Source organism: Eurytemora carolleeae, unplaced genomic scaffold (genome assembly GCF_000591075.1).
Source record: "Eurytemora carolleeae unplaced genomic scaffold, Eaff_2.0 scaffold789, whole genome shotgun sequence".
Taxonomy (NCBI): Eukaryota; Metazoa; Arthropoda; class Copepoda; order Calanoida; family Temoridae; genus Eurytemora; species Eurytemora carolleeae.
The window spans coordinates 51,314-78,975 of NW_019396727.1; the positions used below are offsets into that span (position 1 = coordinate 51,314).

Genomic DNA, 27,662 nt, shown 5'->3' on the forward strand with positions numbered 1-27,662 from the left:
TAAACAAGTTTATACGATAGAGTTCGAGAGATTAAAGGTTTGCAGCACCATATTCTGTCATCTCCGCTAGAGCTGAGGCCACCGGAGGCAAATTATTTCTAACGGAGGGATGGTAATAAACACTCAGGAGTAATTGGTGTCCTGAGTGTTAATTACCATCCATCCAATGGTGTAATTAGTGTCCTGAGTGTTAATTACCATCCATCCAATTAGAGTAATTTGTGTCCTGAGTGTTGATTACCATCCCTCCAGTAGAGTAATTAGTGTCCTGAGTGTTAATTACCATCCATCCAATTGGAGTAATTAGTGTCCTGAGTGTTGATTACCATCCCTCCAGTAGAGTAATTAGTGTCCTGAGTGTTGATTACCATCCATCCAATTGAAGTAATTAGTATCCTGAGTGTTGATTACCATCCATCCAATTGGAGTAATTTGTGTCCTGAGTGTTGATTACCATCCATCCAATGGTGTAATTAGTGTCCCGAGTGTTGATTACCATCCATCCAATGGAGTAATTAGTGTCCTGAGTGTTGATTACCATCCATCCAATTGGAGTAATTTGTGTCCTGAGTGTTGATTACCATCCATCCAATTGGAGTAATTAGTGTCCTGAGTGTTGATTACCATCCCTCCAGTAGAGTAATTAGTGTCATGAGTGTTAATTACCCTCCCTCCGATGAAGTGATTAGTGTCCTGAGTGTAAATCACCATACTTCCGATGGAGTAATTACCATTAAATTAAAAAAAAACATTTCCTCCGGTGGAAACATTTACGAAATATGATACAAATATATGGAAAAGGATACAAATATATGAAAATATGATACAAATATATAGAAATATGATACAAATATAAGGAAATATGATACAAATATATGGAAATAGTATACAAATATATGGAAATATTATACATATATATAGAAATATGTTATGAATTTATGGAAATAGGACAAAAATATATGGAAACATGATACAGATGGAAAAATCTGTAAGGAGCAGTCCCACACAACATAAACATGATATGCATAGATAGATAGATAATTAATACATCCTTTATTCATTCAGATACTGCCTAGCTAGATAGATAGATAGATAGACAGATAGATAGATAGATAGATAGATAGATAGATAGATAGATAGATAGATAGATAGATAGACAGATAGATAGATAGATAGATAGATAGATAGATAGATAGATAGATAGATAGGTAGATAGATATATATATATATAGATAGATAGATAGAGATATAGATAGATAGATAGATAGATAGATAGATAGATAGATAGATAGATAGATAGATAGATAGATAGATAGATAGATAGATAGATAATTTTTAATTCAAATTTTGAAAGAACAAGTTGATTTTTAAAAAAGATTTTTTTTAAGTTATGTTACCCAATATGGTTCAGACTTTTGGCAAGCTATAGCTAACATATATATATATAAATACAATTATATTTATATGAGCTGTATTCCATAGATTTGGGATGTCCTTGATAAGAGATAAAAGTAAAGCTAAAGCAGACCAAGTTCAACTTCTTCTCAGGCACCTCTGACCCTTTAGTAAAAGAAAATTTAACCTAAAGTCTGACCGCGTCATCCGGCCTTATTGCACCAGCTTGTCCTACTGAATGTGTGCATTATTTACCCAATGTCCGGGCGATACAGTACAAACTGGGACTGGAAAGGTTGACCTGGCTCGGAAATTCAAATGTACTACGGCTGCCCATGTTCTCTCTATTTATAAAGTCTAACTGATTGAGACTGATATATAAGAAAATAAGAAAATCCCTAGTTTTTTAAACGTACCGTTCCGATGCCTGGAAGAAATGACGTATAAACCTCGATCCTAATTCAATCCAAAATCAGCATTGATTAGGGTATACTCAGAGTTATGTAACATTCATCTATCTATCTATCTATCGATCAATATATCTATCTATTTAATATATCTATCTATGTATCTATCTTTATATGAAATAGAAATCGATATTATATATAACAGCGTATAAATTGTAATTACGCTGTTAATACCCAATTCTAATCTAAAAAAAGAAATAAAACCTCAGTTTATAGAGTAACTCCGTACTGATTACTGTGAGAGATTAATCCTGAAACCCTGTGTTGATATATAACCAGATGGGATCATCCCCATCATTTGGGATCTATATATGTAGCTTGTTGATAGCTAGGCTTGTGTCCCTGTGTGGCATTCGGAGCTAGGTGGGTTTGGTCCTGCATTTGATATCTTGTTGGATAGCTAGGCTTGTGTACCTGTGTGGCATTTAGAGCCAGGTGGGGTGTGTCCTGTTTGACAATGATAGCGGATGATTTGAACCTGGATAGATACGTTTCGAGAACTTGTTATGGAGTAGGGCTTTACTATATCTATCTATCAATCCAAGGAGAATTGAATTCAATTCTCCTTGTATCTATCTATCTATCTATCTATCTATCTATCTTTCTATATATCTATCATCTCGTGATTATTTAGATTTAGAGCTTGGTGGTAAAAAGCACAAAATATTGAGTTCTAAAGAGTTTAAACTGCTATCCTTATTTTCATGTTTTTCCGTTGTTTCTTGTTAACCATTTTTTTTCATAGCTGTCATGCCCGCTTCATTTCCAGGATTTCGCAGTTTAAGCATCATTTTTTTTATGCTAAAGGGATTGTTCGTAATATTAATACAGATAATAATGTTCTTTTTACTATCAACATTTAGAACCACTGTTTTACCATGGCATAGCTCTTCAATGAGCCTTCCATAAAAAAATTCAGATTGCTCAACTTTTGTACACACACCTTCACTTCAAACGGAATTTTTTTTGTCTTTCTTACTGTCTCAGGTTTTCAAATTATTTATTGGAATTCGGTGAGTTGAAGGCTTCTATTTTTTCGTAACTTCTATATACTTTTAACTTCAATTTTTATGAAACTTCGTTTTTATTGAAACTTCTATTTTCTCATAACTTTTATATACTTGTTACTTCTATTTTCATAAAAATTCTATTTTATTGAAACTTTATTCTTTGCATAACTTCTATGTTTTGAAACTTCTATTTTCTTGAAATTTCTGGTTTCTCTTAACTTTTATATACTCATAACTTCTATCTACTTGTTACTTCTATTTTTATAAAACTTCTATTTTATTGAAACTTTATTTTATTTAAACTTTTATACACTCATAACTTCTATTTTCTTCAAACTTCTATATACTCGATCATATAGCTTCTAATTTATAAAACTTCTTTTTATTTAAACTTCTATATACTCATGATTTCTATTTTATAAAAACTTCTATTTTATATAAACTTCTATATACTTTCTATATATAACTTCTATTTTCTCATGACTAATATTTACTAGTAACTTCTATATACTCGATCATATAGCTTCTAATTTATAAAACTTCTTTTTATTTAAACTTCTATATACTCATAATTTCTATTTTATAAAAACTTCTATTTTATTTAAACTTTTACATACTCATAATTTCTATTTTATAAAAACTTCTATTTTATTTAAACTTCTATACAGTTTTACAAAGCAATCTGATATAAGTTAGAATACTGTTCACTGTCTAGGATTTTGTTTTTGTTATTCTCTTTTTCTATTTCTTTATTCTCCTGAAAACCATTTTGAATAAGAATATAAGTAGCTTAGATTTAAATCAGAAATCAAGGATTTAAAACACCTCAGACTGCAGCTTATACAATTCTTCTTCAGCTAAGTCACTTAATTCAAAGAAGGAGAAAGTAAAATTTATGTTTTTCCTTGTCATAGCCTCTTGCAAACTTCTTTTCATTTCTGCAATTACTGCATCTCTTGCTTTGCTGATTACTTCCCTTTGCGCCTTTCTTTGCATTAATTACTGTTCTCGGCTTTGAGGCTTTATTATGTTCATTTCTGTTTCTGACTTGTCCTCACTAGACAGACTAAGGTATAATGATTCAACAGTGTCCAGTGTTGCTGTTGTTGTGTCTTTTGATCAATATCTTCTCGTCTTATTTCTCTTCGTACATGATTGAACCTGGTGCTTACATGACTTTTCTTCCTTGGGGTAATTGGTATTTAACTAGGGTGCTTTAATCCCACCAATGCCATGCCACTTGTAGTAAATGCCGCACTCTTGACAGTTTGTCTCCATATGCATCAGTCCCAGGTAATAGGAATAAAGGGAAAGGAAATAATCGATGACTACTGTTTGTAATATCAGGATGATTTGTTTCGAATTGAATTGATTTGTTTACGATCCTAGTTGAATGTTGCATCTTTCCGAATTTGTATGGACGCTGCGTTCTTCGGTGTGAGTCGTTTTTAACAATTTTCTCCTTATAGACGCAACAGATAGAACTTAGATTAGTAACGATCAAAAGCGCTTATTTTTCGCCGTAAACCTATACCCCATTTCATTTTTCGTGAACTCTCCCTTTAAAGAAACAAAAACATGGATATATAATTCATGCGTTATAAGGCACCATTGTAAATCGAAAATTGCCATCTAATTGTTTCCAGGGTCACTTGGAATTAAGCTACAGTCCCTTTAAACCATTACTGGAAGATACTTTCTTCCTTGTTTAAACTATGAATATGTAAACTTTGTTCTGTTTTCCTCGTCCCCCCCCCTTCCTTCTTTCATCCATGCGGGTGATAAATAGTGAGTTTGAATCTGTAAACCCATAATTCCTTGTTTCAGCACAAATCATACAAATACTCAGTGACTTGATCAGCACTAATCTCACAAATACTCCGTAGTTCGTTTCTTAATACCAATCTTACAAATACTCGGTCATTAGTTTCCTTTGATTAATTTTACAAATATTCAAAAACTTTTTGAAAAAACTTAAATTTTTTTTTGCTTTTGGATTTGAGTTAGGAATCCCCCCCCTCCTCAAAAAAACCCTGATCCTTTACACTCTTAATTATACTTCAAAATTACCAGGATTTTGCCAAGTAGTCCATCATAAAGAGCGATTTTCATATAAAAAACTTCATATCCAGGGCTAAAAACAAATTTAGAGAAACAGACCGGCTATGCAGAATTCATTTGAGACATGTAAAACATTTCCACGATGTATAATTGCTGAGTTTGAGCGCAAAGTCGACATTTAAAATCACGAATTTGGGTGGGTATTTTTTCAGAGTCAGTTTTTTTTAAATTATTAAATAACGACGACGAAAAATAATTTCTCAAAAGAAATTTGTAAATAAATCTAAGTTAGAATTAATTATTTCCTTTTTCATTATTATATTGAATTTCTTCTTTTTGGTGAATTTGTTCACAGATTTCTTTAAACTCTTTAAATGTTGTCTTTTTAATACAAATTTAAGAAAATCTGCAGAAAATCTTTGTGATTAAAGAGAGATTATAGAAACTAATAATTGAATAAGATTAAGTTAATTTTATTTTCTCAACCTGTTCCTAAACAACTAATTAGTTTACTGTAGAATTTTGTTTACATTTTTATCGTCGTTATAATTAAAAAAAATGCAATTCTGAAAACATATCCACCCTAAAGTACGGTTTTAAACGTCGACTTTGCGCTCAAACTCAGGATTTACACATCTTAAAAAAATTTTATAAGTCTTAAATGAACCCTAAAGAATTTGTCCATATCACTGCATGCTCAGTTTAACTACCTTACATAGCCGGTCTGTCCCTTTAAAGTATTAAAAAAGTAAGAAAATAGGCTTTTAAATATAATTGTATTTAGATATATATATATGTAAGCTATAGCTGGCCAAAAGTCTGAACCATATTGGGTAACATAGGCTAAAAAAAAATCTTTTAAATATAATTGTATTTAGATATATATATGTTAGCTATAGCTGGCCAAAAGTCTGAACCATATTGGGTAACATAACTAAAAAAAAGGCCGGATGACGCGGACAGACTTTAGATTAAAGGACATCCCAAATCTATGGAATACAGCTCATATAAATATAATTGTATTTAGATATATATATGTTAGCTATAGCTGGCCAAAAGTCTGAACCATATTGGGTAACATAACTTAAAAAAAGATTTTTTTTAAATCAACTTGTTCTTTCGAAATTTTTTTCAAAATAGGCTTTTGCCCAGAATTCCGCATTTTGCGTCAGCAAGCTCGCGTTGCGCAATCCCACGCAACGATTTTTCCATTCCGCTGGAAACCCTTCGTAGTTAGTACTCACAGATCGGATATTCTCGTGGGTTGCTCTAGTCTAGTATAAACGGATATCTGTAAAGCTTGTCTCCAGGATATCTCATAAGCTTGGCCGGAGCAGTGGCGTTCAAAGAGAATGAGAGAGAAAGATTGGAGAATGCAGGGATTGGAGATGGGATAATGCGTAGATTAGAGATGGGATAATGCGTTATAGATTAGAGATGGGATAATGCGTAGATTAGAGATGGGAGGATTCTGAGTTTGGAGATGAGCAGATGCGGAGATTGGAGATGGGAGAATATAAATATTGGTGAGTAGGAATGTGGAGATTAGAGATTGGAGAATTTGGAGATTAGAGATGGGGGAATGTGGAGATTAGAGATGGGAGAATGTGGAGATTAGAGATGGGAGAATGTGTTATAGATTAGAGATGGGAGAATGTGGAGATTAGAGATGGGAGAATGTGGAGATTAGAGACGGGAGAAGATGCGCAAGATTAGAGGTGAAATAAAACTGGAATAAGAGGAAGGTGAAGCGAGGGTAGGGAGAAGGATCGAGGGCGGGAGGGATTTGACATGATAGGTGGAGGAAGAATGGATGGAGGTACGATAGGGAGAGGGGAGGGAAGTGGAGGGAGAAGGGTGGGAGGAGAGGGCGTAGACGGGGGGTAGAGGGAGAAGGGAGGGGATTGGTGGGGGGAGTTGGATGTAGGGAGGAAGAGGAGGGCTGAATGGGCTTCTCCAACCCTCACATACACTCAACAACCTCTGTTGTATAGTGTGCACACTACTCTAGTCTTCAGACCTCAGTTCGAGAATATATTTTGACCTAAACACAACATCAAACATTCAACAATTTAAACTCACACTTTTTTCCTTTGCGTAAATTTAAAAAAAAAACATTTGAAAATTGTTTTCAAGTCGTCGGTCTAAAAAGTTCATGACTGTTTGCTGGTAACCGTTGCACAAATCAAACTGTTAAAAAAGCTTTAACATTTTGTTCATAATATCGATCTACCGAAAACTTTTCGAAATAACGAAAATCTTTTTTACAAGAGTGTTAGATGTGTGCATTTTTAAAGATTTTTTCTTAATTTTTCACTCTTTTTTAATTTCAAAAAGACGTTAGCGTTAACTAGTTTAATAATGTAAAATCTATACTTTACGAAAAAATCGAGATTTTTGTAGATTTTTCCTTCGTAAACTCTTTGGGAAATTTAAGAACGTGTTTAGTTAAAATTGTTTTTTGTTAAATTAAGTTTAATAGGCTAATAGCATGCTTAAACAATTAAAATTATGCATTTACGATTATATTTCAAAATTGTGCATTCATGATTTCAACATTAGTATCAATAATATCTCAAATTTTATAACTTAGAATTTTTTCATATCTTCATCTCTATTTCTCTGTATCTCTGTATCTCTATATCTCTGTATCTTTGTAACTCTGATTAATTGTATCTCTGCATCTTTAAATCTCTATATCGCTATTCTCTGTATCTATGATCTCTATATCTCTGTATCTATAGGAGGGGGGAGAGGAGAGGGCACAGATTGTTTAAGGGGAATACAGGGAATATATATAGGGTTTTAGAGGGATATGGGTGGGGGTGGGGGGGGTTTGTTTAGATAAATTTCTACTGTATTGTGATCGAAATTGAAGGGGATAAACCAAGGAGTATGGAATAGAAGGGAGATACAGCTGAAGCGGCCCGCTCTACCATATAATTATATGTATACATTCTTTGCAGACGGTACTTCATTTGAATAAGAAATATTTGTCTGATGTACAATTACCGCGTACAATAACCTATTCTGAATATTTCTTATTGAAATGAATTACCGTCTGCAAAGCATGTATAATCAAATGGTAGGGCGGGCCGCGTCCTAATCCATCCTTGGGATAAATAAAGGGTTTTACTGAATACAAAGTGAATTTTAAAATTGGAGTTCAAATACCGTTGAATATAAGATTGAACACGTTACTTATAACCATTTTTAGTAAACACTCCATTCAATATAGAAGTTTAAAAGAACAAAAAGAGTTGAAATGTTGCAAAAGTTGGCAATAGCCAGAACTCTTAATTTTCAAAAAATTTTAATAAACAATATTTGAAGAAAAGCTAAAAACTATTTTGTGACATTAACAGATCGGAGGCTTACAAATAAAAGGCAAAAACAGAAAGAAAAACGTTACATTCAATACAAATTTGTATTTTGACGCTTTTAAAAAAATAGTTTTGACGGTAATTAAAAATTAAAAACGCAAAATTTGATGATTTCTGGTTTTCTCGGTATATCCTGTGGCAAACTAAGGATAAAAGATAAAGGGCTGGCTGGTGGCATATATCAGGGAGTAAGAAATAGAAGGGAGATACAACTGACGCGGTTCGCCCTACCATTTGATTATACATGCTTTGCAGACGGGTACTACATTTGAATAAGAAATATTCAGAATAGGTAATTGTATACGCGGTAATTGTACATCAGACAAATATATCTTATTCAAATGGAGTACCCGTCTGCAAAGCATGTATAATCATATGGTAGGGAGAACCGTGTCAGTTATATCTCCCTTCTATTCCTCACTCCCTGGTGGCTACTGAACCGAGTAAATAGTTTGTTCAAAAGCGTTCAGTGAAGGGTGAAGATAATTAATTATTGATTAATTAATTAATTATTTACAGTCTGACTATAATTAATTTATATATTTAATTACTGTTCAGTCTTCATGGACTAAATGTTGAGGCACAGTGAGGGGCTAATTAAACTGTGGATTAGGAAGACGACATTTTAAACATGTTTATGTGTTTTTGATGTTGTTAAAAAGCAACTAGTTTTACAAGTAGCATAAAAATATACTCTTTAGTGATATGGGTCTGTGTAGATTACACAATTGTTGTGTTTTATGTTTATTGGATTATTCAAATATAAACAAAACTTGAGTCTTAAAGTCGTCTTCCTTTTCCACAAGGGTCCAAGTGAAATTTTAGCGCACACAATTTTCCTTTGGGCACTTTGTTTTGTCTTCAATTTCTCAACAAATTTAAAACTTGATAGAAAACTTCATTAAGTGCCTGGCGTTGCCCGTGGAATTTTAAAAATATTTTGGAAAATTATCTTCAAAAATGTCAGCCAATTTGGTCCTGCCGTTTGGCCAGCGAATTTATAGGCAGTAGAGTACATTAATACAGTATGATCCCTAGACTATCCATTTCAATTTCCAATTTCTTAAAGCTGTTAAATAAACTTTACAAAACGAATTAGGTGAATAAAAAACATCAAATGATTTATAGTTATAACGGAAAATCATCGTTTGTAAAGTGAAATGATCATTGTTCAATTATTAAATCAGCCTATTTCATAATTTGGTTTTCTTTTAATATTAATTTTAGATTTTCTATAAAATGTTGTTCCAGGGCCCAAAAGGTTATTTAGCACAAAATATATGAAGTACACCTGCAGTATGGAAACAGTACAACAAAATGGCCGTTTTTCACTTTTTCTAGTAAATTCAACTCTAACATATGTTTTATTCTCTTTGCATTTTAATTGTATTGCCATGAATCGTCTTTTTTTATAATGTTTTTAAAGAATTTATAAAATTCTTATTAATTATCCTTAAAGTAAGAAAAGTAAAAAGGATAAAAATATTGATATTTTTATGAAAACAAATGAGAATATTGATAATACTGGGAATATGGAATGTGATGTGTATGTAAAGGTTGGGAGGGGAAATGAGAAAAGATTCTATTCCAGATAATTTCAAAAAAATTTGCAAATTTTTTTGCAGATTCTAAAAGTAGAGCACAAGAGGGGTGTACAGAAAAACTACATGAGGGCTCTGTGGGCCCATTATTTGTTTGCATCAATTCTATCATAAACTAAATTAATTCGTTTAAGCTGTAGGAACCATGCAAAGAAAGAAATTTATAACGGTATCCTGACTGTTCAACGGTGGAGAACTCTGTGTGTTTATTTCTTAAATGATGTTTAAATACTAGAAAAATACTGAGTGGAGGCTAGTTATATATACCTGAATAAAAAAACTTTTATAGAAAATTAATTGTTTGCGATTTCAAAATTAAATATATATATTTTTTAACAATGAAACAGCTGGTGAACAAAGGTATCTGAAGATTCAAGTGTTTCTGTTTACAAATAAGAATAATTATTATTGATCAGCTTTATAGGATACTCTAGTGAATCGACATAACTCTACAATTGGTAAGAACAATTTAATATGTTACGAGGAAAAATGGACTTTTTTGCAGTGTACTTTCTCAAAAGTTGATTGATGGATTGATCAAAGGTTTGATTAATTAATTAATTGATTAATCAATTAATAAATTAATTAGTTAATCGAGTAAATCGAGTAGTTTAATTACTGTTTGGTTGATTGTTTGACTTTTTACTTGATTGCTTGTAGTAAGCTTAATAGTTGTCTGAATTCATAATTGATAGATTAATTGATTCACGCCATAATTGATTAATTGATTGGTATATTGATTGATTGGTTTCAGATAGAATGGGGGAGCCTGAACATCAGCAGCTCATGGAGATGAGGACTGAGATTAATGGAGGAAGTGAGGAACCAGGGGTCCAGGTTAATTATACTTTTTTATATCCCGGGGATTCAGGTTAATTATACTATTTTATATCCCGGGGATCCAGATTAATTATACTATTTTATATCCCAGGGATCCAGGTTAATTATACTATTTTATATCCCAGGGATCCAGGTTAATTATACTATTTTATATTCCGGGGATCAAGATTAATTATACTATTTTAAATCCCGGGGATCCAGGTTAATTATACTATTTTATATCCCGGGGATCCAGGTTAATTATACTATTTTATATCCCGGGGATCCAGGTTAATTATACTATTTTATATCCCGGGGATCCAGATTAATTATACTATTTTATATCCCGGGGATCCAGGTTAATTATACTATTTTATATCCCGGGGATCCAGGTTAATTATACTATTTTATATCCCGGGGATCCAGATTAATTATACTATTTTATATCCCGGGGATCCAGGTTAACTATACTATTTTATATCCCGGGGATCCGGGTTAATTATACTATTTTATATCCCGGGGATCCGGGTTAATTATACTATTTTATATCCCGGGGATCCAGGTTAATTATACTATTTTATATCCCGGGGATCCAGATTAATTATACTATTTTATATCCAAGGGATCCAGATTAATTATACTATTTTATATCCCAGGGATTCAGGTTAATTATGCTATTTTATATCCTGGGGATCCAGGTTAATTATACTATTTATATCCCGGGGATCCAGGTTAATTATACTATTTTATATCCCAGGCTGACGTCGGGTTCACCCAAAATAGTCAGGGCTATTTCCTTATTTTGATACAAATTTTTGACATTTGATACACTTTTGATAATCTGCAAAAAATGCAAATTTGCAACATTTTTCATATTTACTGCAATATCAAGTTATTAAGCAAAAATGTGCAAAAACAAAAATTGCGCGAAATTATAATAAAGTATACATTTTTGAAAATCCCTTACCCTGGCGAATTTAAAAATTTTCAAAAGCTAAATTTCTTTTCAAGGAAAACTGAAAATCTGCAAATTTTCTTTCATGACATCTGTGCAAAATCCGTGTAAAAGTTCTTCGCAAAAATTGTGCAATCTACTTCCTTTACAAAAAGCTATAAAAAGCTATAAAAGTCCAATGACCGAAAGTAAGTCTAAATATAGATTTAGCAGAGTAAAGGTAAAATTAGGCATTCAGGCAGTATGCCTGAGGACTCAGGCAGTAGGTTTTTAAAGCCCTGTTTTGAGCCTTATGTGTGGGGCATATCATAATAAGAAAAGTCGAGAATTTGAACAACCTCAGACATACACTTTTTGAGTTATCTCCCAAAGTACTTCCAGTTTTTTTGCACTTTTTTGTCCTCTTACACTACAAGCTGATATTTATGTGTTTTGCAAAATTGGCCACGATCATTCATGGGTTTAAACACATTCATTCAACTGTAGTCTGTAGGCGGAAATAATCATTAAAATAAGTATTTGTTACCCTAGATATACAACAAGAGCATTTTCCTCCAAGTTCAAGTAATAATTCCATGCAGAACAAAGACGAGATAGAAGTCGTCGTTTTATTACCATTTTTATTAAGACACTCTGTATCAAAACTTTCTGTTTCTGAATTATCACGAATGTTTTTTTAACTAAATCCACATTTGTCGTTATCCTTTTTAGGGGGTAACCTATTTAAAGGAACTGATGCTTTGTTTGTCCCAAACTCAAATTATCTTTGCAACCTGATGGTGTAATTATCGTTGATATTTAAAATTTTGACAAAGTGATCTAAAAGATTTCATAAATTGAAATTTTAAAGATCTTCAACTAGGGATTGATTGTTTTCACTTTTTTGCAAAACGATTATTTCGTTTTGAAAACGAAGAAGAAAAAACGAAAAACAAAACAATCGTTATTTAAAAATGGTCGTTTTCAAAAACAATAGTTTTTCTTTTTAAATAAAAATCGATAATTTTTCGTTTTTAAAAGGGTCGTTTTTGAAAACGACCCTACATTAACGACCGTTAACGACGACCCTTCGTTAACCCTATCTCTACTGGGGTACTTGAAAACCAGGATATGCTGGGGGCGGGGGTCAATTTGACCCCCCCCTCTAAATCCCGTGTTTGATGTCCAAATATGACAAATGATACATCATTGGAAAGCTCTTGTGCTCTACTTTTAGAATCTGCAAAAAAATTTGCAAATTTTTTTGCAGATTCTAAAAGTAGAGCACAAGAGGGGTGTACAGAAAAACTACATGAGGGCTCTGTGGGCCCATTATTTGTAGAAAGCTCTTGTGCTCTACTTTTAGAATCTGCAAAAAAATTTGCAAAGGGGAGGCATGTGAGAAGGGGAAGGATGTGAGAAGGGGTGTCATGTGAGAAGGGAAGGCATTTGAGAAGGGATGTCATGTGAGCCCCTTCTCACATGCCTCCCCTTCTCACATGCCATGGATTTTGCGATAAAAAATTCAATTTTTGAAAATTTGCAAATTTTTTTGCAGATTCTAAAAGTAGAGCACAAGAGCTTTCCAATGATGTATCATTTGTCATATNATGATGTATCATTTGTCATATTTAGACATAAAACATGGGATTTAGAGGGGAAGGATGTGAGAAGGGGTGTCATGTGAGAAGGGAAGGCATGTGAGAAGGGATGTCATGTGAGAAGGGAAGGCATAAGAGAAGGGAAGGCATGTGAGAAGGGATGTCAATTGTTTGCAAAAAAAATTTGTCCAAAAAATGAAAAATTATACATTTTTGAAAAGCCTTGACCATGCCATTTCAAATATGCAAAAATTTTTGCAAAATTTTAAATAGCCTGATTTTTAATCAAGAAAACTAAAAATGTGCCAATTTCTTTGACAGGTTGTTTTCGCAAAACTTGTGGAATTCGTTTTCTTGTGTCAAAGGCTTTCCAAAAAGCTAAATTTTATCAAAATCTGACAAGTGGAAGTGGGTCAAAACAAAGATTTAGTTTGCTACAGGAAAAAACAGTCATTCAGGCAGTGTGCCTGAGAATTTTTTGGTAGGAAAATTTGAGGGCATTAAGCATTCTGGTTTTTTGTTTCTATAAAAAGAACAAAAAAACTAATTGTCTTAAAACTTTGATTCATAATAAAAATTAAAAAACTATAGTTTTTCAAAAACAATAAATAATTTAGAAAAAAAACATAAAAATGAAACGAAAAACGATGCTTCTTAGAAACGATAAAAATTCTTAAAATTCTACAAAATCGGGTTGGAAAGGTTTGAAAGACTTAAAAATAGGATTTGTTGGCAAAAACTCATTTTCTTTGATTAACATTTTTTAGTTATGCAATTGGTTTGGGTAATGTCTGGAGATTTCCTTATCTTTGTTTTAGAAATGGAGGAGGTAAAAAATAATTAATGTTTATTTAACATAAAACTAAAAATATATTTAAATAAAATTATTATTTTTAATTATTGATTATTTCTTAATGCATAACCTGAAGATTGTATGAAACAGTAATAGATATTCACATATTTACAGATATTAATAAAGATAATAAGTATTTTTCAATTTGCTATTTGTCTACTATTGTGTGCATTTCTTGCCTGTTTTGATTTGTGCATAAAGGTACGGAAAGGGCTGATCCTGAAGCTAAAACTCAATTTTGCAACATTTTTTCGCATAATCTGTGTTTACTTTATGCGCAATTACGGAGTTCTAAGCAAAATTAATTTTTTTTGCGAGTCGATTTTTTTATTTGTTTGAAAACTCTGAATATGAAATACCAAGAAATCCCAAAATTTGTACAATTATTAACTATTATTACTATTAAAGTGCGTGCAAAGAAAGATGAAAATTGAAACAAAAATTAATACTGTTTTCAGGAGCATTCCTGGTTCCCTACGTTCTCACCCTCGTGTTTGCCGGGGTACCGATGTTCATGCTCGAGGAAAAAATAGTTTTTTTTTCAACATTTTTTTGTTTAAAAAAATTGAATGTAGGACCAAAGAAATTTAATTGGATCTGAATGTTATATGTAGAGACGATAAGAAACCTCTTATTTCAAAATACCAAGAAAAAATGGTATTGATTGTGAAGAAAATGATAGTTTAGTTATCATTCAATACAACCTGCATTTTCTGATTTATTAGAAACTGTCGAGCTTATTATTTAGAAAATATTTAGAAGAAACATGGCATCTAATTCAAATTTTTTTCATTTTCAAAATTTAATTATTGTTTGATTAATGTATTTATTGTAAATATATTTGAAATTTTCGAACTTGGAGATGTTTTAAAATTAACCAATTTATATTTCTTACAAAAAGAAAAACTTTTTTCTATAAAAGGTTGCTCTTGGACAATTTCTATCAATAGGTGGACTAGGTGTTTACAAGATTTCTCCAATATTTAAGGTTGGTTTCACAGTTAAAGAGAGTGTATACGTAATAGTCAAGGTTGGTTTCAGAGTTAAAGGAAGTGTATACGTAATATTGTAGGTTGGTTTCAGAGTTACAGGGAGTGCTCAAGTAATATTGTAGGTTGGTTTCACAGTTAAAGAGAGTGTATACGTAATATTTAAGGTTGGTTTCAGAGTTAAAGAGAGTGTATACGTAATATTTAAGGTTGGTTTCACATTTAAAGAGAGTGTATACATAATATTTAAGGTTGGTTTCACAGTTAAAGAGAGTGTATACGTAATATTTAAGGTTGGTTTCAGAGTTAAAGAGAGTGTATACGTAATAGTCAAGGTTGGTTTCAGAGTTAAAGAGAGTGTATACATAATATTTAAGGTTGGTTTCACAGTTAAAGAGAGTGTATACGTAATAGTCAAGGTTGGTTTCAGAGTTAAAGGGAGTGTATACGTAATATTTAAGGTTGGTTTCAGAGTTACAGGGAGTGTATACGTAATATTTAAGGCTGGTTTCAGAGTTATAGGGAGTGTATACGTAATATTTAATATTATACGGTGTTTTTCTACTGTATGTACACTAAACAGGTTGTTTATGTGCTGTATATACAGTGTACACTGTACAGAATGTGTTTATACTGTATGTACACTATAAAGGATGTTTACGTACTTATGTACACTTTACAGGATATTTATGTAATGTATGTACACTGTCCAGGGTGTCGGTATTGCTGCTGCAGTAATGGCCTGCTGGTTAAATGTATATTACATCATCGTTCTGGCCTGGGGTCTCTACTACTTTTATGAGTCGCTATCTTCAGGTAACATGTCATTTATAAGTCCCTATCTTCAGATAATATATATTTTATGAGTCCCTTTCTTCAGGTAATGTATATTTTATGAGTCCCTTTCTTCAGGCAATATATATTTTATGAGTCCCTTTCTTCAGGCAATATATATTTTATGAGTCCCTTTCTTCAGGCAATATATATTTTATGAGTCCCTTTCTTCAGGTAATATAAATTTTATGAGTCCTTATCTTCAGGTAATATAAATTTTATGAGTCCTTATCTTCAATCAATATATTTTTTAAGAGTCTCTATCTTCAGGTAACATATATTTTATGAGTTCTTATCATAATGTAATATATATTTTATGAGTCTTGCAATCTTTAGATAACATATATTTTATGAGATTCTATCTTTAGGTATTATATATTTTAAGAGATTCTATCTTTAGGTAACATATATTTTATGAGTTCTTATCATAATGTAATATATATTTTATGAGTCTCTTTCTTCAGGTAATATATTTTTTGTGAGTCCACGATAGAAACGCTAACTCTTTAAGAAAGAACATAATGATAAAATACATGAGAACCAGAAATGTAAAATGATTAGCGTCTTTGTTCTACCTTTTACCGTCGAGGAATTTGTAATTGACAATTTCTATAAATGTTTGAGCAACTTAGGAAATCATTTAAATTGACATAGTTGAAAAAACCCCGAAAATTCCACCGTTTCATTATTCCAATTCACATTTTGCTTCTTGTGAATATTTATTCTTGTGACATCCACAATTTGATGTTATCACCAAATTCACAAATTTTTAAAATAAATGCAAAGTTTCCATGCATGTCAAATACTTCAATAACGACAGGAAACAATGTAAATTCAACCTTTTAATAAAATTTGTGTTCACAAGTATTGCTTAGTATCACCTTTGCCCAATAGGTTTGAGATTACACTGAAAGGACATGCTTCAATTCAGACTTAAATCATTTGTAACTTAGCCAATAAATAATACTAAAGGCTTTCAGGACGCCTATATTTCTACCGAAAATCTTAACTCAAGGTGTTCACATCTATATATATACTGTGTGGGACCTCACATGACCCCATGAAAGATTTACGAAACATAATCATTGGAGAAAACATTTCTGGGGAATTTCAACAAATCAAAAAGAAAATCCGCCAAAATTTGAAAATTATTTTAAATGGCCGACTTACAGATACAGATACAGACACAGACACAGACACAGACACAGATACAGATACAGATACAGATACAGATACAGATACAGATACAGATATAGATACAGATAAGATACAGATACAGATACGGATACAGATATAGATACAGATACAGATACAGATACAGATACATATACAAGATACAGATACAGATACAGATACAGATACAGATACAGATACAGATACAGATACAGATACAGGTACAGACACAGATACAGACACAGATACAATCACAGATACAGACACAGATACAGACACAGATACAGATACAGATACAGATACAGAAACAAATACAGATACAGATACAGATACAGATACATATACAGATACAGATTCAGATACAGATACAGATTCAGATACAGATACAGATACAGACACTGATACAGGTACAGATACATACACAGATACAGATACAGACACATATACAGACACAGATACAGATACAGATACAGATACAGATACAGAAACAGATACAGATCCAGATCCAGATCCAGATCCAGATCCAGATCCAGATACAGATACAGATACTGATACAGATACAGGTACAGGTACAGGTACAGGTACAGGTACAGTACAGATACTGATACAGATACAGGTACAGGTACAGGTACAGGTACAGGTACAGGTACAGGTACAGATACAGGTACAGATACAGATACAGATACAGATACAGATACAGATACAGATACAGATACAGATACAGATACAGATACAGATACAGATACAGATACAGATACAGATACAGATACAGGTGCAGGTACAGAAACAGTTACAGAAACAGTTACAGAAACAGATACAGGTACAGATACAGGTACAGATACAGATACAGATACAGATACAGGTACAGATACAGATACAGATACAGATACAGATACAGATACAGATACAATTATAAATACAGTAGTTGATATACATACAAACATTTATGCTGATAAAGATAAAGAGACAGGTATTAAAAACCACATTGAAACAGATACAGAAGCAATAATATGTTCATAACTTAATGTTTTTTAAAAATTTTTTGATTTAATAAAATACGTTTAAGATCTCCCATGGCGAACATGTGAGAATGGTTGGAATACTGAAACATGCAGAAATCCCTATGAAAAAGCGTACAATGAAAGCTGCAGGTCAACAACATTTTGTTATTTAATATTAATTAATGAAACCTTATATATAGAGAATTAAGCGACAATGCCCGACTATAGATATACAAAGGTACCCTTGAAAACTGAAAAAAGAATAAATTAGATATCAATGTTTTTTTAACTTTAAAAACTGATCTTTTTTAAATGTGGTTTCTTTACAAATGTGAGGTGTAAGGAAGCATAAAGGAATTATCACTTTGAAGCTATAAAAATATCTCTTAAATTATTGATCAGAAGTAGGTTTCAGGGTACCATTGTGTATCCCATTAATACTCATTTTTTTATATCTCTGCGTTCTGTCATATCTTTGTTATTAGTATTCATAAAATGAACTTTTTTTTCTAAATATCTAAAACTCTGTTTGCAATTTCGAAGAGGGGCGATCATCAAATAAAAATCATTAATATTGTGTTTTACAATTTAATTGATCAACAGGCCGAGAGAGAATGTTGCCTGCAGTATCCTACCCGCAGATTATAAAGATTGTAAAACGGTAAAATTTTAATCATTTTTTCTTCATAATTTCATTCATAATTCTGTCTTCTATCCTCTAATCCCTATCTCATACGGAAGGTGTAGAATATACTAATCCTATTCTAGGAAGGTGTATAGAGTATAAATCTCCTATTCTAGGAAGGTGTAGAGTATATATCTCCTATTCTAGGAAGGTGTAGAGTATATATTTCCTAATCTAGGAAGGTGTAGAGTATATATCTTCTAGTCTAGGAAGGTGTAGAGTATGTATCTCCTATTCTAGGAAGGTATAGAGTATAAATCTCCTATTCTAGGAAGGTGTAGAGTATATATCTCCTATTCTAGGAAGGTGTAGAGTTTATATTTCCTATTCTGGGAAGGTATAGAGTATATATCTCCTATTCTAGGAAGGTGTAGAGTATATATCTCCTATTATAGAAAGGTGTAGAGTATATATATTTCCTATTCTAGGAAGGTGTAGAGTATAAATCTGCTATTCTAGGAATGTGTTGAATATATATTTCCTATTCTAGGAAGGTATAGAACTTATATTTCCTATTCTAGGAAGGTGTAGAGTATATATCTCCTATACTAGGAAGGTTTAGAGTATATTTTCTATTCTAGGAAGGTATAGAGTATATATCTGCTATTCCAGAAAGGTGTAGAGTTTATATCTCCTATTCTAGGAAGGTATAGAGTATATATCTCCTATTCTAGGAAGGTGTAGAGTATATCTCCTATTCTAGGAAGGTATAGAGTATATATCTCTTATTCTAGGAAGGTGTTAAGTATATATCTCCTATTCTAGGAAGGTGTAGAGTATATATATCCTATTCTAGGAATGTGTAGAGTATATATGTCCTATACTAGGAAGGTGTTGAGTATATATCTTCTATTCTAGGAAGTTGTAGAGTATATATATCCTATTCTAGGAAGGTGCAGAGTATATATGTCCTATACTAGGAAGGTGTTGAGTATATATCTTCTATTCTAGGAAGGTATAGAGTATATATCTCCTATTCTAGAAAGGTGCAGAGTATATCTCCTATTCTAGGAAGGTATAGAGTATATATCTCCTATTCTAGGAAGGTGTAGAGTATATTTCCTATTCTAGGAAGGTATAGAGTATATATTTCCTATTCTAGGAAGGTATAGAGTATATATTTCCTATTCTAGGAAGGTGTAGAGTATATATATCCTATTCTAGGAAGGTATAGAGTATATATATCCTATTCTAGGAAGGTGTAGAGTATATATCTCCTATTCTAGGAAGGTAAGAGTATATATCTCCTATTCTAGGAAGGTATAGAGTAGATCTCCTATTCTAGGAAGGTGTGGAGTTTATATCTCCTATTATAGGAAGGTGTAGAGTATATATCTCCTATTCTAGGAAGGTGTAGAGTATATATCTCCTATTCTAGGAAGTTGTAGAGTATATATCTCCTATTCTAGGAAGGTGTAGAGTTTATATCTCCTATTCTAGGAAGGTATAGAGTATATTTCTGCTGACTACTGTGAGTTTATGAACAAGTTCAATGAAACGATGAATCTGTTTGTTCTTAATGTGACCGACCCAGTACAAGAGTTTTGGGAGAAAAAGGCTTTACAACAGAGTCCTGGGGTAAGAAAAGTATTTTTATTTTAGTTGCCTGGCCTTTCAGTAGTTGTCAAGTTGTTTAGTCTAATTTCAAATCTAACTGTTTGTAAGTCTAGTTGTCTATTTGCTAACTGTGTATCTAGTTGTCTATTTGCCTACTTGTCTACTTGTTTTCTTGTCTACTTGTCTACATGTCTACTTGTCTACTTATCTACTTGCCAACTTGTCTATTTGTCTACCTGTCTACTAGTCTATTTGTCTACTTTTGCTACTTGTCTACTTGTCTATTTGTCTACTTGTCTTCTTGTCTACTTGTCTTCTTGTCTACTTGTCTTCTTGTCTACTTGTCTTCTTGTCTACTTGTCTTCTTGTCTACTTGTCTACATTTATACATGTCTACTTGTCTACATTTCTACATATCTACTAGTCTTCTAGTCTACTTTTTAACTTGTCTACTTTTCAACTTGTCTACTTTTCAATTTGTCTACTTTTCAACTTGTCTACTTTTCAAATTCCTTACTTGTCTACTTGTCTACTTGTCTTCTTGTCAGATTCTCTACTTGTCTACTTGTCTACTTGTCTACTTGTCTACTTATCCACTTGCCAACTTTTCTACTTGTCTACTTGTCTACTTGTCTACTTGTCTACTTGTAAACTGTATCTACGGGGTTGAACTGTATCTACGGGGTTGAACTGTATCTACGGGGTTGAACTGTATCTGCGGGGTTGAACTGTATCTACGGGGTTGAACTGTATCTACAGGGTTGAACTGTATCTACGGGGTTGAACTGTATCTATGGGGTTGAACTGTATTTACGGGGTTCAACTGTATCTACGAGGTTCAACTGTATCAACAGGGTTCAACTGTATCTACGGGGTTGAACTGTATCTACGGGGTTTAACTGTATCTACGGGGTTGAACTGTATCTACAGGGTTGAACTGTATCTACGGGGTTCAACTGTATCTACGGGGTTGAACTGTATCTACAGGGTTCAACTTCTTATTTTTATTTATTAAATCTGTTATTATTTAGCAATTTCAAGGTTAAAATTGGGGTTTTGTTGAGAGTATAGTTTTTTACATGATTTAGTCATTTTTAGGGGGGAAAAGTTTACAGCTGCAGGAAAGAGTAAATTAAAAAAATGAATGAATTTGTATCTGAGGTCTTATTCTTTGTGAGTAACCCTGCAACTAAACAACATATTTTGTGTTGATATTTTAATATAAAAGATTAAAGTGCAATTTCTTAGTTAGGTTTTTTATTGTTGACTGTAATCGTAATTTCAAGTGACCCTCCATGCAAAGATGGCTTGTGCATTTCTTGCTTTTAAGAAACATGAGCTGAAAACTTTAGAATGGTGGATATCAGGATTAAGGCTTAAACCACTCTTTTTCTTAATATCCAATTTAAATATTGCTTGTTCTCCACATGAATTTAAACTCCAGAGAAGCTAATCCATCGGATATCTGGATATTTCATTCTTAAGTTTTCAGCTATGGAGAAACTCACAGAAATAAAAACTTTTCGAGTCAGAAATCGAAAGTATTTTCCATATTTTTTATAAAATTAAAGTTTCAAGGGAACCGTTGTAAATCGGGCGTTGTGATCTTTGCATGAATGTCACTTGAAATTACGCTTACAGTCTCCTTAATGTACTGCAGGTTGTTTACTTTACTGCCCTGTTCCCCTACTTCCTGTTGGTAATCCTGTTGATTCGAGGAATCACGCTGGAGGGAGCTTCTTTGGGCAAACAAATCAAAAAAACCTTATTTCTTGTAATAATTTTAAAATTCAAAGCTTTTATAATTTCGCAGATTTAACTATTTCGTTGGTGGATTTGCGAAAAAAATTGATTACATTACTTTTATTTCAGACCAAACAGATACAATCTCTCACGAAATTTGGGCCCGACTGGTTCAGACTTTTGGCGTTTATAAGATAACTAAAAAACCATGAATGTATATTTTACATAATTTTTCAAATCATAACAACGAATAATTTAAAAATCGCGTCGTGTATTACTATTGTTTGAACTGAGGGTTGGAATATCAATTATGTTTTGGTTTCGATTAGGTTTGGAATACTTATAATGTTTTGGTTTGGTTTTGATTAGGTTTGGAATACTAATAAAATTTGGTTTGGTTTGGATCATGTTTGAAATGCTAATAAAGTTTGGTTTGGTTTGGATTAGGTTTGAAATACTATTAAAGTTTGGTTTGGTTTGAATTAGGTTTAGAATACTAAAAGAGTTCGGTTTGGTTTGGATTAGGTTTGGAATACTAATAAAGATTGGTTTGATTTGGATTAGGTTCGGAATACTAATAAAGTTTGGTTTGATATGGATTAGGTTCGGAATACTAATAAAGTTTGGTTTGGTTTGGATTAGGTTTGGAATACTAATAAAGTTTGGTTTTGTTTGGATTAGGTTTGGAATACTAATAAAGTTTGGTTTGGTTTGGATTAGGTCTGGAATACTAATTAAGTTTGGTTTGGTTTGGATTAGGTTTGGAATACTAATAAATTTTGGTTTGGTTTGGATTAGGTCTGGAATACTAATAAAGTTTGGTTTGGTTTGGATTAGGTCTGGAATACTAATAAAGTTTGGTTTGGTTTGGATGAATACTAATTAAGTTTGGTTTGGTTTGGATTAGGTTTGGAATACTAATAAATTTTGGTTTGGTTTGGATTAGGTCTGGAATACTAATAAAGTTTGGTTTGGTTTGGATTAGGTTTGGAATACTAATAAAGTTTGGTTTGGTTTGGATTAGATTTGGAATACTAATAAAGTTTGGTTTGGTTTGGATTAGGTTTGGAATACTACATGAAACCTGATTTATCCCGACTAGGAGACTCAAGAGTATGGATTGATGCTGGAACTCAGGTTAGATAACTTTAGGGATATATTTGACTTTTAGTAGATGTAAGTGAAAATGATTCAAGAACTGTTTTATGTAAAAATCTTGAATCTATTACAGAAGATTGTAATGTACAATCTAGAAATCTAAACAAGTATTGTGTGATTCCTTCAGACCAAGAATAGAAATTAACCATACTTCATGAATTACTCCAAGTCAAAGATGATTATTTTGTTCTATTTTATCTTTGTGCGCGAAATAAATCTATATCAATGATTATAATTTAAAGTGCAATATTTCTGACTTAAAAGCCGAGCTTGAATATGCAAAAAACCAGCTAGAGTACCCTGCGTTTTGAGAACTATTGAAAAGGTCAGCACCGGGTTAGCCATGGGTTTCCTAGAAAAATATAGCCAATTGCAGTCCATTCGTTTAACCAGCTTTAACGATTCAAATATTTATATATTAGCGAAGAAGTATTTTCTTTTGAGTTTTTTTCCACCATAAAAAAGCTTAAGAAAGAGTAAAAAGTAGAAAATAAAAAATAAATAAAAAATGTTTTCGATTAAAATTCAAGAAAACCGGGCAAAGGGGTTTCATAGTTATGATCGGACATACAAGCATACAAGTTTTACACTTTTTTCTAGTGAATTCCTCTCTATATATATATTCTATTCTCTATGCTTATTACTTTACTTTAATTTAATTAAAAATGGTGTTTTGTCTATTTTATATTAGCAGTTAGCACTAGTGTTTCTTACAAAATTATAGATTTACTTCTTTACCCTGATTTATAAAGAAAAGTAAACAAAAATCGTCCAGTTTAGAGATTAAAATAAATATCTAAAGCCCAACAAAACATGAAGAGTCGCGCACGGGCAGTCGTAGTAGTTGAATTTCCGAGCTGGGTCAACTTTTCCGGTTCCACTTTGTACTGTATCGCCCGGTCAGTGGGTATGAAGCAGACACTCAAAAATAAAGTAAAGAGAGATAAAGGAAGATGCATGAGTCTTTGTTGCAAAATTAAATTTTCTAATCTTTATTTCTTTGCCACCTGATGATGTAAACCTTTAATATTTTTAAATTATATTATTTTAACCAACATTGGGTGTACAAAGAGATTTAACATGTTTGTTGCAAACACTCAATTTCGTAATTTAAACTTTGCTAATTTGAAACTAACTCAGAATTGTTTTTATACTTTTAAAACTTCTCCCACTAATGCTTGAAAGGAAAACTTTAAGCTCTGTGATCTTGTACTTTAATTAAAACAAAGAATTTATGACGCTTCGCGCCGACGTATCTTGTGATAATTTTTGCTTTTAAATGCTACTTAATACATTTTCAAAAGAAAGAAAAATATTGCGGATTTCATAATTTCAATGGTGGATGTATGTATATACAAATGCTCAACTTTTCAAAAATTCTAAAAATCTTGTTGTGGATCATGTAAGTTACTAGAAAAAAATTTGGCCCGTTTTTACATTAATTAAGTACAAAAAAAACTTACAAGCATAAATAAATATATATTTTTTTGTAGATTTTCTTCTCTTATGGACTTGGGCTTGGAGCTATAATTGCCCTGGGTAGCTACAACAAATACCATAACAACGTTTATCAAGTAAGATAAATCGATGTTAAAGTAAGTTTGTCGATGTTAAAATTCTTGAAGGAGAAAGACTTCAAACTCTAATCTTTGTAACCTGATGGTGTAAACCTTTGGTATTTTAAACTTAGTAAAAATTATGCGAAATCAAAAAATAAAATATTAAAACAATTTACATTGTGAACATGGATTCCTTTGCCCTATGAACTATGTGTAATTTATCAATTAGAATTAGAATTAGAATCTAATAAAATAATTAGAATTGCCAAAATAAATTAGAATTTTGAAAAAAGATCTACAAAGCCTAAAATTTCGGTTTTGTACATGTTTAGAATGCCCTTATATCTGTATTGTACAATTGTACATGTTTAGAATGCCCTGATATCTGTATTGTACAATTGTACATGTTTAGAATGCACTGATTTCTGTATTGTACAATTGTACATGTTTAGGATGACCTGATTGTCTATATTGTGCATGTAAAGACACCATTATATCTGTACTATACAACTGTACATATTTAGGAAGCCCTGATTATCTGTACAGTATAATTGTACATATGTTTAGGAAGCCTGAATTATCTTTACTGTACAATATTACATGTTTAGGATACCTTAATATCTGTAATGTACAATTGAACATGTTTAGGATGCCCTAATTATCTGTACTGTACAATTGTACATGTTTAGGACGCCTTGATATCTGTACTGTACAATTGTACATATGTTTCGGATGCCCTAATTTTTTGCACTGTACAACTTTACATATATAAGGCACCCTATTATCTGAACTGTACAATTTTACATGTTTAAAACACCCTAGTTATCTGTTCTGTACAATTGTACATGTTCAGGATGCCCTGATTAACTGTGCTGTGAATGATTGTACATCAATGTTGCTGTACATTGTTCTGCACAATTTTACATATTTAGGATGCCCTGATTATCTGCGCTGTGAATAGTTGTACATCAATGTTTGCTGGAGTTGTCATATTTTCCTTCCTTGGCTTTATGGCGAATGAACAAGGGGTAGATGTGGCGGATGTGGCAAAGAGCGGTAAGATTTTTTTCACAATTTTTGTGGTTTTGGGTCTCAAAGGTAATTCTTTTACCACATCAATTGTTAAATCACAAACTTGTTATTTTAAGAAAATAGAGTTTTAATGTAATTAATGGAAAAATCTAGCTTCTTTTCTTTTCTTTACCAAACTATTTTGTTAACAATTAAAAAGCTATTTTTGGATCTCTATTTTTAGTCGTCGTTCTATTCGCACCCTTTGTGGGTAACCCGTTATGATAAATGAAAATATAAGTTACAGTTCTTATATTGATTAAACAACTCTGTTTACCAAAAAGTTAAAAAACGAGAAAAAATGTTCATTTGCCTTTTCTACAATATGCTATATTAAGTAATGTTAACATTTTAATCTAGATGTTTTACTTTTATTATATATTTGACATTTAAACATATTGAGAAAAAGCACAGAGCTATTGAGAAGAACATTCTATAAGTATGTATAGAGGAGCGACAAGGTCACACAATCGTACCAATAGTGTCAAATTATTTTGACATTCTCCTTCATAAAGTGTGAATAGTAGATGTATACAAGATAATTTTTTGTATAATCAGATTTATAAAAAGAAATAATTTCCTTTCATATTCAATCATATCTCCATTTATCTTAAACCCTTGGCCTTTTTATTAAGTTTGTGAGCCGGGGGAAAACTATATTATTTCTACAAGACTTTTCGCGCCCATCTTCTATTTCAATTTAGAATTTTGAGCATCTTCCTTTTTCTTCCAACATAAAACATAGCAAAAAAAATTCGCGGATTAAATAATATTTATTTGCACATTTTTAAAATCTTACAAAAATAAAAAACTCTTGGACACAATTTTTGTAATTTTGAGCATCCATAAACCTTCCTTGGGGTCATGCGAGGTACCACACAAAATTTGAGTCCGATCGGTTCTGCCGTATAGACGTTTATTGGATACAATTACAGACAAGCAAATTAAATTTATAGACTTATAGGCTTTTAGGCGCTTCGTGCCCATCATCTTATATTTCATTTGTAAACATTTTCTCTTTGAATACATTGTATAAAAAAGAGGATTTTATAAAAGAATTTCGTGTATTTTTAAATTTTTCAAAAGTCGAATTTTGTTGAAGCACGTTTTTAAAATTCGAAAATCTTCCCTGCAGATTAGCAGAATCACTTACATTGTGTTAAAAATTTCTAAGATTGGGATATTTAAAACAAAGTTAGTCTTTAGATATAGATATCACTAACATTGTGTTTGTCATCTTAAACAAAACGTTCGTTTTGTTTTGATAAAAATTATATAATTTAAATATTTTTTTACGAGCTCATAATTTGATAGTCCTCGTTAAAAAGAAGCTCAATAATATAAAAACAAATTTAAAAATGTTTTAAAGGAACCATTTTAATAACTGTGTACAGTCCCTTTTCTGTTAAGTGAATACTGTCTCTATTATTTGTTTCAATTCCTTGCCAATTATTCAATTTTCACCAGCGGATACTTACACTCATACATTCATAGACACTGGGTTCCGGAGAAAGCTGTGGAAGAGAAAGACGACTTTTAGACTCAAGATTGTACACTAGTACAGGGTGTCCCACATCATATCAGATCGTTTAGAGCTTTAAATTTAGATTGCAACCTGAGCGTAAAACCTTGTATATTGTAATGTAAGCTTAGATTATTTTATTAGTACATAGTTTGAAATATCTAAGCTCTAAGACATGAGGTTACAAAGATATAGGGATTATAAAACCAAAGTTTGTGGCAAAAATTCAATTCCTTTTAACCTATA

The 27,662-nt window shown here is 32.0% G+C and overlaps 1 protein-coding gene across 1 annotated transcript in view; it reads left to right on the forward strand.

Annotated features, from left to right (window-relative positions):
* Positions 1 to 10,676: 10,676 nt before the first annotated feature.
* Positions 10,677 to 27,662, forward strand: part of LOC111707862 (sodium- and chloride-dependent GABA transporter 1-like) — a 30,536-nt gene continuing 13,550 nt past the window's right edge. The window contains 13 exon segments of the mRNA XM_023481045.1: positions 10,677 to 10,754; positions 13,995 to 14,100; positions 14,583 to 14,647; positions 15,047 to 15,112; positions 15,827 to 15,929; positions 18,187 to 18,271; positions 18,725 to 18,782; positions 20,247 to 20,384; positions 21,462 to 21,490; positions 22,005 to 22,108; positions 23,170 to 23,243; positions 24,758 to 24,838; positions 25,756 to 25,879. Of these exon segments, the coding sequence (XP_023336813.1) occupies positions 10,677 to 10,754; positions 13,995 to 14,100; positions 14,583 to 14,647; positions 15,047 to 15,112; positions 15,827 to 15,929; positions 18,187 to 18,271; positions 18,725 to 18,782; positions 20,247 to 20,384; positions 21,462 to 21,490; positions 22,005 to 22,108; positions 23,170 to 23,243; positions 24,758 to 24,838; positions 25,756 to 25,879 (1,111 nt within the window).